The 13,804-nt window shown below is 42.5% G+C and overlaps 1 protein-coding gene across 2 annotated transcripts in view; it reads right to left on the reverse strand.

Moving 5' to 3' along the window:
• Positions 1–9,778, reverse strand: part of cramp1 (cramped chromatin regulator homolog 1) — a 48,128-nt gene extending 38,350 nt beyond the window's left edge. Inside the window, exons 1-3 of one of the 2 annotated variants that reach the window (XM_039776197.1) lie at positions 9,171–9,778; positions 7,774–8,114; positions 738–937 (exon numbers count right to left, since the gene is read on the reverse strand). In XM_039776197.1, coding sequence (XP_039632131.1) covers positions 738–937; positions 7,774–8,114; positions 9,171–9,268 — 639 coding nt within the window. In that variant the 5' untranslated portion in view covers positions 9,269–9,778. Of the gene's footprint in view, positions 1–737; positions 938–7,773; positions 8,115–8,562; positions 8,631–9,170 lie in introns of those variants that run through there. The other variant, XM_039776198.1, reaches the window with a different exon arrangement.
• Between the last annotated feature and the right edge of the window lie 4,026 nt (positions 9,779–13,804).

Below are 13,804 nucleotides of genomic sequence, written 5' to 3' on the forward strand. Positions count from 1 at the left end.
CAAAGATTCCCTTGATGGAAAATCAGTATAAAAAAAAAAAAATCATAAAGATTGGATGAATTCAAGCTTCCCTCATCTTTGTTGATCTCTGGAACAAGATACACACATTCTCCCCAAAAGTGCATTTTTATTCCAAATAAAAGCACAACTCCACTTAAAATATCAAAGAAGTGCCCATAAAAAGAGTGATTTTTTAAATTTAAACTGCATTACTTCTTCCCTGCAGTGGCAGATGTATATTGGGAGAAAAAAATGGTCTTGTTTAATGTGTTTAAAAATTGGAATAAGATTGCGGTTATATAAATCTGAGGGTTTCCAAGATGGTAACAAGGTTACTGGGGGGAACAAAACTGAAGAATCCTCTACTATGTGGATCAACTTTACCTTCTAAACTTTACTCTACACAAACTGGTTGTTATTCTCAAGAGCAAAGGACCCAATTAAAATTGTGTAGCATTCAAGTACTTCCAAAACATTTTAACATTACCATAATCCATACTCCAAGATGGCACGGGGATTCTATCACCTTATTTTGGCGTGAACGAGCTGGGTCAGTTTGAGACCTCGTTACTTTCGACTTGGATTTCACATGGAGGACGTGCCATTTTAAACAACCTCACCATTCAATTTCAGGTCATTCACTCGCCCTCCACCACATAAGCCCACTGCACACTTGCAAACACCCCGACTTCCTTCTCCTTCTAGCTCCTGCTCTAAATTGTACAACAAGTCAGTACCTCATAGAGCCCCTCAAAGAATGAGTTCTTGTCCTCCGCACTCCAGGACTCCCACTGCCTTCGAGCCTTCTTCTTGTTACCTTCCTCTTTATCCGTGGGCCCAAGAGATCTTGAAGGCGTTTTCGATGCACCACCAGACGAAATCAAGAGGGTCCCTGTGGAATTACATGCCCCCACAACAGCTCCTCCATTTTCAGACCCTAAAAGTGAAGAATCAGGAGTAACTTGGATTACATTTAAAGGTGATAAGCACAAAAACACTGCTGGTCTAAACTATTCATGCCAGGTGGACAAACATCTCTTGGCCAGTGTCAGTGTTTTCACTCAAGTTAAATTCACCAAGGATTTTTACCATTTCACGTGATAACAAACTTGACTCAAACAGTCTTCATTTTCGAAATCACTCTGCACAAACATCACCATAAAGCCATTAATAAATAAAAAAGGATTACAAAGATTTCCAAACTGGTGCCAAGTAGAACTTATTTGCATGCATAGGATTTTGGTCCATCAATGCCAAACCTTTGCAGCAATACCTGGCTGGGATTTTCTGTGGAGTGTGTAATATTCTAACCTGCTTTCCTCAAACAACTCAGTCACTGTCACAGGATTACAAGCAATGTGATGGAAAATTAATGGAGATGGCAACATCCACACAAGCCTGTTACAATACATGCAATGTAGAACAATGCAACCAGAAAATGTACAAAATTCAGTTTTTTCTTTGGCTGTCAGGTGGGTATACGAGGTACATGTGGACATGGCCTAATACGCTTACATCACCCGAGACTCCCCACCATATACACACACTAAAAACCAAGTCATTGTAAGGCAGCAAGAAGTGTGACCCCAAAAAAAACATAAAAGAGGTGACAAATGATGACCACAAAAAACATATTGTCAGATAATACCAGGAAAAGGAGAGTCTTCTTCAAACCTGAGGATTGTTAAAATGGACCTCTGCAGTATTTATTTTAATTTGCTGCAGTCTAGAGACACCATTTAATTTGGACTGTGATGATGCATGGTAAGAAGCTTGCAAAGACTGACCCTTGTCGTCATCCTCCTCTTTGAGCAACAAGTACTGTAATAAAGGAACCCTTATTGCATGCTTCTGCAGTGTTTTTCTCTTCTGAAAAAAAAAAAGACCCAAGGGAGCAGAGTGTTGTCCAGGAAAGGTTCATGTTGGGACCATAAAAGTGTAATAGACTATCCATGCAGGGCTTACGTATGGCCCCCTCCAAACTTCTCCAATACTTCACCAAAGAAAGACAAGAGAAAACCAATCCACAGCACTCGTCACTTGAACAACCCTCTTGTGTTCTGTCAGAGGATACAAGCCCTCCCTCGTTGAAAACTATATTGTGAAGCAAACACAAGTCGGCTGGGTCACCCACTCTTTACTTATGCTAAGCCAAGGCCAAAGACCCTGCCAAGAATTCAATTACAAATAAACTAACAGAATTTGCAAGTCTTTCTAACATTCTGACCAGACAACTGAGAGTCTGAGAGGGCGGTATGAATGTCATGTCACGTTTTTGATTCTTCTACTTTTTGCAGGTACTGTTGATCATTTATCCATGAAAGTCAGTAGATGGATGATTAGAAGCCACCCGGATGCTCTCTTCTTTAATCATCCCGGAGGATGCTGGAGCCCTGCCTTGCGTCCTGTGTTGGCTGGGATTGGCTCCAGCAGACCCCCGTGACCGTGTAGTTAGGATATAGCGGGTTGGTTAATGGATGGATGGATGGATGATGCTGGTGACAAAGGGAGCAATTGGGTGAGAGGTCTAACAAGAGTAGTTATAAAGAGGACTACCAAGTGACAGTATTACATTTGTAGCCTCTACACAGTTGAGAAAAACAAACTATAGTGGTCATCTGTTACGATGTACAGTAATCCCTCGCTATATCGCACTTCAACTTCCGCGGCTTCACTCTATCGCGGATTTTATATGTTAGCATAACTAAATATAAAACGCAGATTTTTCGCTGCTTCACGGGTTCTGAGGACAATGGGTCTTTTTACTTCCTGTACATGCTTCCTCAGTTGGTTTGCCCAGTTGATTTCATACAAGGGACGCTATTGGCGGATGGCTGAGAAGCTAACCAATCAGAGCACGCAGTTAAGATCCCGTGTGCTGAATGCGGTGTTAACCAGGACGTCTCGTCTTGCTCATTCGGCATCAACGTGTTTTGCTGTGTAAAGAGTTAACTGTTGTGCTCTTTTGTGTTTATCTTTGTGCGTAGTCAAGCCCTTCATTAAGGCTCCAAAACGATCTGCTCCTGCTCCTGCTTCAGGGTCTGTGCCCAAGCGCCAACGGAAGATGTTAATGATTGCCGAAAACGTTTTGGATTTGTTGAAGGGAAAAGCTACACCGCTGTAGGATGCCATTACAGCATCAATGAGGCTACGGAAGGAAAGGAAAGGAATATAAGATCTACAGCGGAAGTGTCTTTTTAACCAGGGTGCAAAACGAGTTGTAAGTGGACGTGATAAGGCAGTAGTCTGGATGGAATCTGCTTTAGGGATTTGGATTGAAGAAGAACAATGGCAGTGCTACACAGTCGCCTGAAGAGACTCCTTTAGAAGAGCTGTAACGCTCTCCTTTGTTGTGCAGTAAAACTAAACTCATTGTTATCGGACAAGTCATCGTGTCATTGTTGGTGAATAACCATAATTAATTTTCTACTTACAGTACTTAGTACATGACCGTACATTATTGTCACTGTACACAATTTTTCTTGCATTGTACATATTTATTGTTGGTGGCCTGTCTATCGTAATGTCTGTAACATATGTGATATCGGAGACCCTCGATATCTTTAAAATAATATTTAGGTTTTACTGTAGATAAACAGTGTGTGTACATACATAATATCAATGAATCTTACCTAATATCTAAGAGAGTACAAAGGGTTTATGCTGTATAACTGTGCGGGGAATATTTATAAACAGTGTGGGAGAGTTTATAAGGCCTTAAAATATATAAAAATAACCATACAAACATATGGTTTCTACTTCGCGGATTTTCACCTATTGCGGGGGGTTCTGGAACTCAACCCCCGCGATCGAGGAGGGATTACTTTATTATTAATTTAATACAGTACATTTAGTGTCTGCTTACTTGGTGTGTTTGTTAAAACAAGATGCAACACTACAAAAACCAAGGAGCTTTTCTGATGATCCTGTGCAAATATCTAAATTATTTATATACTAGTTACTCATAAACAATAAATAAAAAGGTGACAAAATGAGTTGTAGACAGCTAACATTTCAGAAAGCTTGCAAAGGTCTGCACATATTTCTTTGAGCAAGAAGATTTTTTCTTTGTGAATCTGGTAAGCCGAATGTAAAGTTCTATAGTGCAAACTTTTAATCGATTACAGTAAACCTTTCCTACCCACTTGTCCATTTTCAAAGATGATTTTTCCAGTAGAGAGTCTCAGGAAGAAGCTTTGCCCAGCAGCAAGGGTTGCTGAAGGCAGTAACTAACTCTGGATGGAGTGCCAAAGCACTGAGCGGCACATTCACAAGCACCCACCCACACATAAACTCTGTATATGATGCATAAATGTGAGACACGGCCACTGAAAGGAGAATCTGACACAATGTTAGGAGGGAATATGAGGAGAAAATTAGAATGAAGATGTGGATATTCACTGAGGGGAAAAGAATAATTTGGAGGCAGAAGGCATGTTATATGAATGCTGGAGAATAACTGGGCGAAGTCCTAGACCAATAACCAATCGGACTGGGCACATCCCAGTAAAAACAGGCGCTTGTTCATATGGATGGAAATGTAAAATAAAAAATGGAATTATAAATAATAGAAATGCAAACACAATCATTTTATTTATTATAATACTTAAGAGTGTAAATGTTATTTTATATATTAATATTAAAATATTCCACATATTATTTAAAAAGGAATAGAAGCAGGTAGTACCAACACAGCCATTATGATGTCATCAATGAGCACATCCTCATTTCTGAATGGCAGGAACCAGGCCAAAGAAAACCAAACCTGCATCAAGGCAGGTGTACTTGCACTCACACTACACACAAGGACAACTACAGAAAGATCTACTGGACACACAAAGTAACCTGCCCTAAAGGTATTCCTAAGACTGTTCCTTAGTCAGAAGGCATTTTCCAGGTCTGATACCACCAAACCTTCTCCCCATTACCTCCTCTCTCAGTCTCTCTCTGGCCTTTCTTGCTCATGGACAATCTACCATATCAGGATTAAATGGTCTGCTATTACAGGAGCCATTAAACTCAATCCTAGGACCACTTCTAGGCCACAAACTAGAATCGTTTTAGAATCAGGAGAGTGTAAAGAATCTTAGAGCAACCAGAACAGATCTGAAGTTCAATGGCTAGGAGTTCTCATTTATGACATTACATCTTCCCATTTTATACTATTCGTGTACATTTCTGACCAGAGGGTTCAGGAGCAACACAAGATCATTGCTAATTTCTTGTCTAAGGTGCACAAAGATCACAATTAAAAAAATATTGGATCAAATATTTTGGGATTATAAAAAGCAAAAGAAACAAGTTATGTGAATATTATATTGCTTAAAATAAAACGAAACTTCCAAACAACATTGCTTTATTACTTATAATTATATAAGGGAATTGAGAAGTCAGAATTACATGCAAACTTGGCAAATTCCCATAGTAAAGTTAAGTCTGTAAAGTACCACTGGCAGCTGCCACTCGGAAGGATGTTCACATGAAACTCTTATTTCCCACAACATTTAAATGCAGCACAGGTTCCTCTGGGGTGACTTTACCACAAAGCTCTGCTTAAATTTAAAAAATGGCAGGTCATGCTAAAACATGGACCCATGTGTCCCAGTCAGGGACTGAATGTTGCCTCAAAGCACCCTGGAGGAGTTTCCTACCAAAACCCTGCAACTCCACTCTTTCTTAACTTGTGCTCTTTTAGTAAATTATTTCTAGACATTCTTGCTTGTTACAACTTCTACTAACCCATGCCATGCCAGTCAACAGTGACCCACAGGGAGGTGCACACAAACACTCTCCCTCCTTGCCTCAGCATCTTCACAGTTGAATTGTGTAATATTGTAAAATTCAACTCATATTGACCTCTTTCACTCACTAGCTTGTTACATCATTTTCACTATTGCAAAGGCTCATGATAAGACTCTGCACAAACTAACTCATTTTACCTTTGTGGTCATTTCATTTCTGGATTTATGTCTACCAGAAATGCACATCTCTGGACCGCGCTTTAAACTTTCAATCGCAATACATCTCATCTAATCAGACTAATTTTTTCAAGCCTGTTCTCCTTATGTTGGACTTGTACTCTGCTGACTAGCAATTCCCACTTCTCATGAGCACCCATGTATTGTCTGTTCATTGTCTCTTCTCATTCCTATCCATTTCCCTGTGCTTAGTCAAGTAGTTGACTAAAGTTTTGGATAGTTGTGGTTACTCCGTGCCAGATTAAATATCTGATTGCACTCATGGTACTAGAAATGGCCAGATACCCCTATTATTCTGTTTAGTTACAACCCTTCGTGTTAAGGTTGACTCCCTACTTCCTTTTGATAAATTAAGACAGCTTTCTATCACCTGAGGAAGTATATTCAAACTTTGATTGTCCCCGTTCAATACAAGATGCCGAGAAGATGGTTCATGTTTCTGTTTGATCCCTGTTTAGATTGCTGCAACACTGTTTGTTGGTATCTACCAAAGACCATTTATTTATTACATCCATCCATTATCCAACCTTCTATATTTATTACAGAACATCTAAAAACAGTGCTGCAGGTGTGCTTACTAATATGCCAAAGTACTCCCATACAACCCTTGTGCCTTTCTACTCTACATTGGCTGCCTGCTAAGGAGCGAATCCATTATAAGATTCTGCTTGTCATGTACAACTGCCTTGATGCTCCTGCACCCATGTTCCATCAGAACCTACTCACTCCATCCACTTCTGCTGTCTCTCTGGACTGCCTCGTTGTCCCGCAGGCAAAACTGTCTACTGTCTCCATTGGTCGGTGACTCTGGAACAAACTGCCACACAGTCTGTACGGACCTTGCCATCAAATACTTTTGTTTCTTTTAAACAGAGATTGGAAACTCGTCTCTTTCAGTGTACCTTTAGTGATTTATAATGTTAACCTATTTGCTTTTACCTTTTTAATTTTTATGTTTAATTCTTATTTTGGTGTATTGTGTCTATTGTTTCTTTATTTTAATGTTAAGACACATAGCAATTACATTGTTTATACAGTGTGCTATATTATATATGTTTTTATTATTATATTAGTGAATTGGCTTCTACTGTACTTTACTAATTAGTATTTATTTAAAAGTCTATTCTTGTATATTCTGTAAAGCACAAGTTAAAGATCATGTGCAAAAATATACAATTAAACATTAGAAGGATTAAGCTTGTTTCCCCTTCTGTACAATCGAAAAGGTGGACATTATGGCGAATGAGTGGCTGAATTATCTTATCTCCATGTTCCTCCTTTCAACCAAAGGCTCAGCGTAAATGGACTTGTCTGCCTGTCCTCTTGATCCCTCTTTCATCAAAGAGATTTGTGTGTGTGGCTAATTGGTAGCAATGAGTGGAGATGCGTTTGTTCTGTTCTGTCCACAGTTGGCTCCTGCCTTGTAATCAAACTGTCTACTGCAGTCTTGGTTCCTCACAATCACATTCTGAAAATCAGACTCAGCCAACACATTTGTGTATTCCGAACTAAGCTGCCAATCTGCCCAGATAAGTTTGACACAGTGTCTGTGTTACTCAGATTTTCACCAGGTCATTCCCCTATTTTCCATGTCGCCTCTTGTATTGATAATGCCACCTCGGTCACTCACTGCCTGACACGCAGCTCTGAGGACTGTGGCACAAGGGGATCCCATACAATAAGAACCTTCACCTCAAGTGCCACCACGGAACTCTAGTGGCGAAGAAGATCGTTGACCTGAGTAGGACAGCAGCCACCTCCCACATTCCGTCCCTGTCCCCACGGCTTTGCTCACCTTTGCCTCTGGCGGTGCCCAGGCCATTGAGTGTCGCGGGGCCCGCGTCCTTTCGCAGCCGTTTACTTGGAGGTCTGACGCTGGACCTGAGGAAGTGGTGCTGATCCTGCCCGTGACTCGGCTGCGGGTTCGAGGAAGAGGCTGCCGCCGTAGCAGCGGAGGAGGACGAGGAGGACGAGGACGGCGCGGGATGAAGATGCCCATCACTCTTTGTGCTCCTCTCGTCGCCCGCCACCTCTCCGCTCTCGTCTTCTTCCTCCTCCTCGCAGCCTTCCAGCTTTCGGCTTCCTTTCTTCGCCGCTTCGTTGTTGCCTCCGCCTTCCCCCAGCTTCACTGTCATCCTAACCAAAAAAATCGCAAGAGAAGCGTTTCACTGAGGGCAAACTGTGCGCTCGAGCCGCCCCATCGCCCTCGCTCTCCCTCTCAACATGGCCGCCGTTGTTTGTCTCAGATCCCCTCTCTCACCGTCCCGACACAACAAGCCGCCCCCCCTCCCCGCCCCCAGCCTAACGCGCCTGGGCTCCGATCGGTTCCCCGGTTGCCCCTCACAACACTGTCCTCGAGTCACGGTAGACGGCGACTCTCTACTAAAAACAATAATAAACAGAATCTTTTGGGAACACAAGCAAAGCCACCGGAAAGGCAAGGCGGTACTCCCAGGCGGACCGCGCCACCCCACGAACCCGAGGCTGCCGTGGCGTCGGTGGCGGCGGGAGAATCGCCCCCAAGTTGTCGCATTCCATATCAGGGGAACCATCTACGGGTCCCGATCCCCGCAAACACACGCACCTCTGAACCCGAACCCGCCGCTGCGCGCACTTTCTCCCGCAACGAAAGCCGCTCTCCCACTTGGTGAACTTTGCTTGCTGCTACGTCATCATCTGATGGATTTCTCGAAAAAGTTATTCGCCCAAGCCATTCGGTGACGGGCTTCTGGAACGGGCACCGCAGCGTGTGTGAGCAACGGGGGCACACGCAAGTCGTGAAGTAGTCGCCTTCTAAATCAGTTCGGGAAAGAGTGATCTCGTTGGAAACATCTGCCGCTTACGGATCGCCACTGCCCTTGACGAAAAGTATGGCGAAGTCACATCCCCTTAACGGCACCCCCATATACCCTTACCCTATAAAGGGGCATCCATGGAGCCTTCACTTCGTTTGTATTTTGTCATAGACAACAGCGAAAGGACGTAGGTAAGCGGCACAAGAAGAATCAACGTCAACACACACGCACGCAACGCACACACGGAGAAGAGCTAAAGACTTAAGGGCTTAGTTGACAACGGGTTAACTTTATATTGGGGTGCACATCTTAGGAATAGCGTAGTTTACCAGAAGTACGTAGGGTAAGGTAGGGTGCGAGGCAAGTAGTCCGCTACACCGAAACCGAAAATACTGACCCTTGATTGTCTTCCCACAGACGCGCGTCAGTGACCTCAGATCCAGACGTTAAAGGCGACTCGCTGGGTATCCCGAAAACTGTCCTGCTCCTTCGCATATGCCACTCTTCAGCTGCCTCCGACAGTCATCTCTCCCGTTCAAAAAGGACAGACAGCCGCAACTGTGCGGGCGGGACGAGTGCCGCTCTCCCCTCGCAGAATTTGGTGTTCCCTCATCCTATCGACAAACAGGCGTGTTGTACACTTCGGAGAATGCACAAGATTCACGGACAAGAGAAAGGCGCTTTATTCATTCAGTTGCGTGCAAGTCACAAGATGCTCATCCCAAATCTGAACAAGCAATCTGCCTTATTCTATAAAACATTCAACGGGTTTTCTTAAAACCTTCGACGTGTCTTCACAGGGTGGTTTTTCGTTTTCCAGAAACGGTTGCTCACCACACTCTCTCCAGTCGTATCCTGACAACACACTTTTATTTCAGGTTTTCAGTCGTATCCTGACACTTTTACTGCGACGATGAAGAAGATCCAGTCCACCTCTACGGTATCCAAAAGTCTCCCGCGACAGTAATTTGCTTTCCCCGGGCGACTGACGCTTACTCGTGTCGCCTGAACCAAAACGATTTCCGTGAAGGACTCTATCGGCCAGGTTGACGCCTCTGACATACAAACAAAAGCTACCATTGGTTGTCGTATAGTGCCGCCACGGCAACGGCTTGACTGACATTAGGCTTCAGCCAATAAGCGTTTACACAAGAATGCTGTTCATTCTTCCAATCACGTATTTGCTTTTAGATTGCCTGTGTCGCGCATTATTGGCTAAACCTTATTGTTTCGGGAACACCGTGGCAACAAGTTGTACTGACAGCCTCAGTAGCCAATGAAAATCAGCCCGGGAAAACAGTCGGTTGACGTGGGGGCGTTTATTTGGCAATTAGCTCAAGAAACCAATTTAAGTGCGCCACCATCAGCGCATCGCAGTGAAATCGGTTTGAATTGTCGGGCGGAGAGAAAGTGTGTGACATTTAATCTACTGCGATTTTTCACTGACAACGGGCGTGGTTTGATTGCGGTCATGCTACTCAGTTAAAAAAACAGTCTTTCCATGCACCTTGGCGACAACAATGAACCACACTCTTCCTCCTTCGCAGAAATGTATGTTCCAGTGACACAAAAAAAGATTCGTTAGAATCGCGCGATCATTTTAAGAATTAGGTTTGTCAAGCTTATAATCTATTGCGCATGCTCCATCCATTTCGTTCGTTCCGTCATTAGAGTACAAACAGCTAGAATTCGAAATGGGCGTTGGTTACCGCCCTAGTCTAGTGATCTCAGTGTCCAGTACACGATTGTTAATCATTGATTGAGTTTCATAAACTCCGTACAAAAAATGCCGTGAATGACTGCTTTTTCAACTGTGATCTTTAATTAATGTTAAGTTTGTAAATAAAACAGGAATAATCTGACCAGAATTGGGATGCACGTACACGAATATACTGGTCTCTCGTAAAATATATATTTTTGACGATGTGGAAACTTCCCCATTCCAGCAATCAGTCCAGTTTCCAAGTTTGAAAAACTGGAGCATTTCCCAGCACCACTGAGCACAAAATAGGATGCCAGTCTATTACTGGGCGCACTGTCACAAACAGCTACACTCAATGTTTATTTCTATAGCACATTTTACTCATAAATGTAATTCAAAGTACTTCACAAGTAGTAAAAGAAAAATGTAACTTTATAAAAGAGGTGAGATTAAATAATGTCTAGTTTGTAAGTCTCTGTTAGTTCTAGCAGAAAATGTCTGAAATCAGATTGTATATTTTGTAAATTTTCTTTGTTTCTGGATAGCATAGTTAGAAAGTTCAACTTGATAGCACACACTATGGTCAGAGATGAGAAGAATGTAAAAGCTGCAATGGGCAGGATGACAGAGAAAATAAACCCTGAGGGGTTCCAAGGCCAAAATGCATCAAAAATAATTTTCTTTACAGCAATATGTTGAACTTCATGGTTTTGAATGCTTGAAGCATTTTGTCAACCAGCTGGATGTACAGTGTTCTGTATACTTGCCAAGAATATCCTTGAATGCCTTCCACCAGCATACCATACCATCATACAGTTTCCACCAGCCCCACCAACAGATCTTCAAACCGTTTGTCAGTGGTGGCATGTTTGATTTGTGGACCAACAACAATGCCTTCCTTAATATTAGTATCAGTTATCTGTGGAAACATCTGTCTCAAATATCGAAATAATTCACCTTCTGTATTCAATTGCTTTCACAAAATATTTCAAAGGCAAAATCATCTCTGTTGAGTCGACTAGTGCACTGTTTATGTGCCACACTTTTCTGCCCTGAAACCAAATGCTTCTGGAGCAGCCCGTTCGTTTCAACATAATGAGATTCTTTAACAGGGCTGTCACACTGGCAAATGGAACTATCCAAGCTGCACTCCTAGTGACAGTGCCAGTACTTTTACATCACCATAGATGTTCCACTTGTAATTTCTATTGCATATATACAGTATACCCATGAGAGAAAATCACAAAAATAGGTGATTTCAATAAAGCAGTATGTGATTTAGACATGTTTTTGCATGTAGCAGGTCCAGATTCTTAAGGTAAACCCAAACATATTCAGGAAAAAAAAGCTTCACATTTTCCAGTGATATTTCTGATCCAGGGCGGCATGGTGGCGCAGCCTCGCAGTTAGGAGACCTGGGTTCGCTTCCCGGGTCCTCCCTGCGTGGGGTTTGCATGTTCTCCCTGTGTCTGCGTGGGTTTCCTCCGGATGCTCCGGTTTCCTAACACAGTTCAAAGACATGCAGATTAGGTGGATTGGCGATTCTAAATTGGCCTTGGTGTGTGTTTGTATGTGTTTCCTGCGGTGGGTTGGCGCCCTGCCCAGGATTGGTTCCTGCCTTGTGCCCTGTGTTGGCTGGGATTGGCTCCAGCAGACCCCCGTGGCTCTGTGTTTGGATTCAGCAGGTTGGAAAAATGGATGGATGGATTTCTGATACATAAACCATATGTGATATTTATTAGATATGGACATAACACCTGCATCAGACAGAACAAGTAACAACCACATAATTCAAGGAACTATGCTAACTTCCAATAATACCCATTATAGGGGAATATCACTGTCAAACCCCGGCTATTACTAAAGGGCAAACATTGAATCTTTAAAAGATATATTCTTCACAAAGAGTATTCCAATCTCAAAGACCTGTGGTGCACAAAGAAAAAACAGAATTCCATTGGCCATGCTCTTTTTCTTAGGGGTGGGGGTTACGTTGTTTTCATCCTATTTTTTTTTTTTTTTTGTAAAAATGTATCTATTTGTATGGAATGATTACAATAAAATTAAAAAAAAAATGGAATTGCATGAAACACGAAGGTGTTTCAAAACAAATGCCACATGTCAAAAATTGAAGCAAAAAGTTGAAATGTCAGAAATCCAATAATTAATAGAATTCATTATAAACACAAGGAAATTCACCAACTCACAGGCATGTTTGAAATGAACTGCCAGGAACAGTAGGAAACCCTCTGGATGTATAGGGTGAAGGGCATTTCCTGGTAGTGATTTTCAGGTGGTCCTGCCTCTTAGGGGACCACCCACAAAACACATGGAACATAACACAGACCGCTTACACACATAAATAAAATCAAAAACAAAGCACACAATCAACACTAGTAACATTAATATAATCACCATAAATCAAAGAATCAAAAACGAACAAGAGAGACAAAAAACATGAATTTGAACCCATGACCACTATGGATGGCCAGGAACATGAAGAGACTGTACAGACTGATTGGTAGCATCAAATGCTACACTATCAATTGCTAAATGAGAAGGTGCGCTAATGGCTTGCTGTTGTGTTTGTACAGGGGGTCTGATGTGGCATAGGGAGCTTTCTTAACACATTTTTTGTTCTGTGTGGATGGAAAGGTGGCTCCAGTGGTGAACTGGATTGTTTTAATAATGTTATCCATGGTCTTGCAGCCAGTTGCCACACAAGGGTGTGATGAAGCAAGCCAGTAAGCTCTCCAGCGTGTATTATGGAGGATCCAGAGGGGCAGCCTTTGAAGACGCCACTGTGTATGATCACAAAACCTAGACCATCATATTCAACAGTGTAATGTGTGAAGACCTTTAAAGAATGTTAAGGGCTACAGAGAAAATGTAGGAACCAGTTTCTTCCTCTGCTTAAAGAGTAATCAGTCAGCTTGAGAGATGTCTACAGTATGTAGCTCTGTCATCTGTGGAGTCAGATCAGTATTGTCACTGTGCCTGTTCTAGGGGCACACACAGAGGTCTGTCACATACACACAGGCCATCGCAGTGTACATGAACAAAGTGGACAATAATTAGCAAGGGGCAGTAACTGCCCCTGCATGATATGGAGCCTTGTAGTTTCAAATGAGATGGCCGTCTACTCAGCTGAGTGGAGTTGGGGGTTGGGGTGGCATCCATTAACTCAACTTGATATGCATCTGCCTTCTGATTCTGAGGTCCAAATGTCACAGCCAGTCTGTCTGTGTGAAGATATGAAATGGAGGGTAGCAAGTTTAATATAGTTTTCCCAAGGTTATAGAGAGGAAACACCGTCTACAAAAATCAAA

This window comes from Polypterus senegalus, chromosome 13 (assembly GCF_016835505.1).
Source record: "Polypterus senegalus isolate Bchr_013 chromosome 13, ASM1683550v1, whole genome shotgun sequence".
Lineage (NCBI taxonomy): Eukaryota > Metazoa > Chordata > Cladistia > Polypteriformes > Polypteridae > Polypterus > Polypterus senegalus.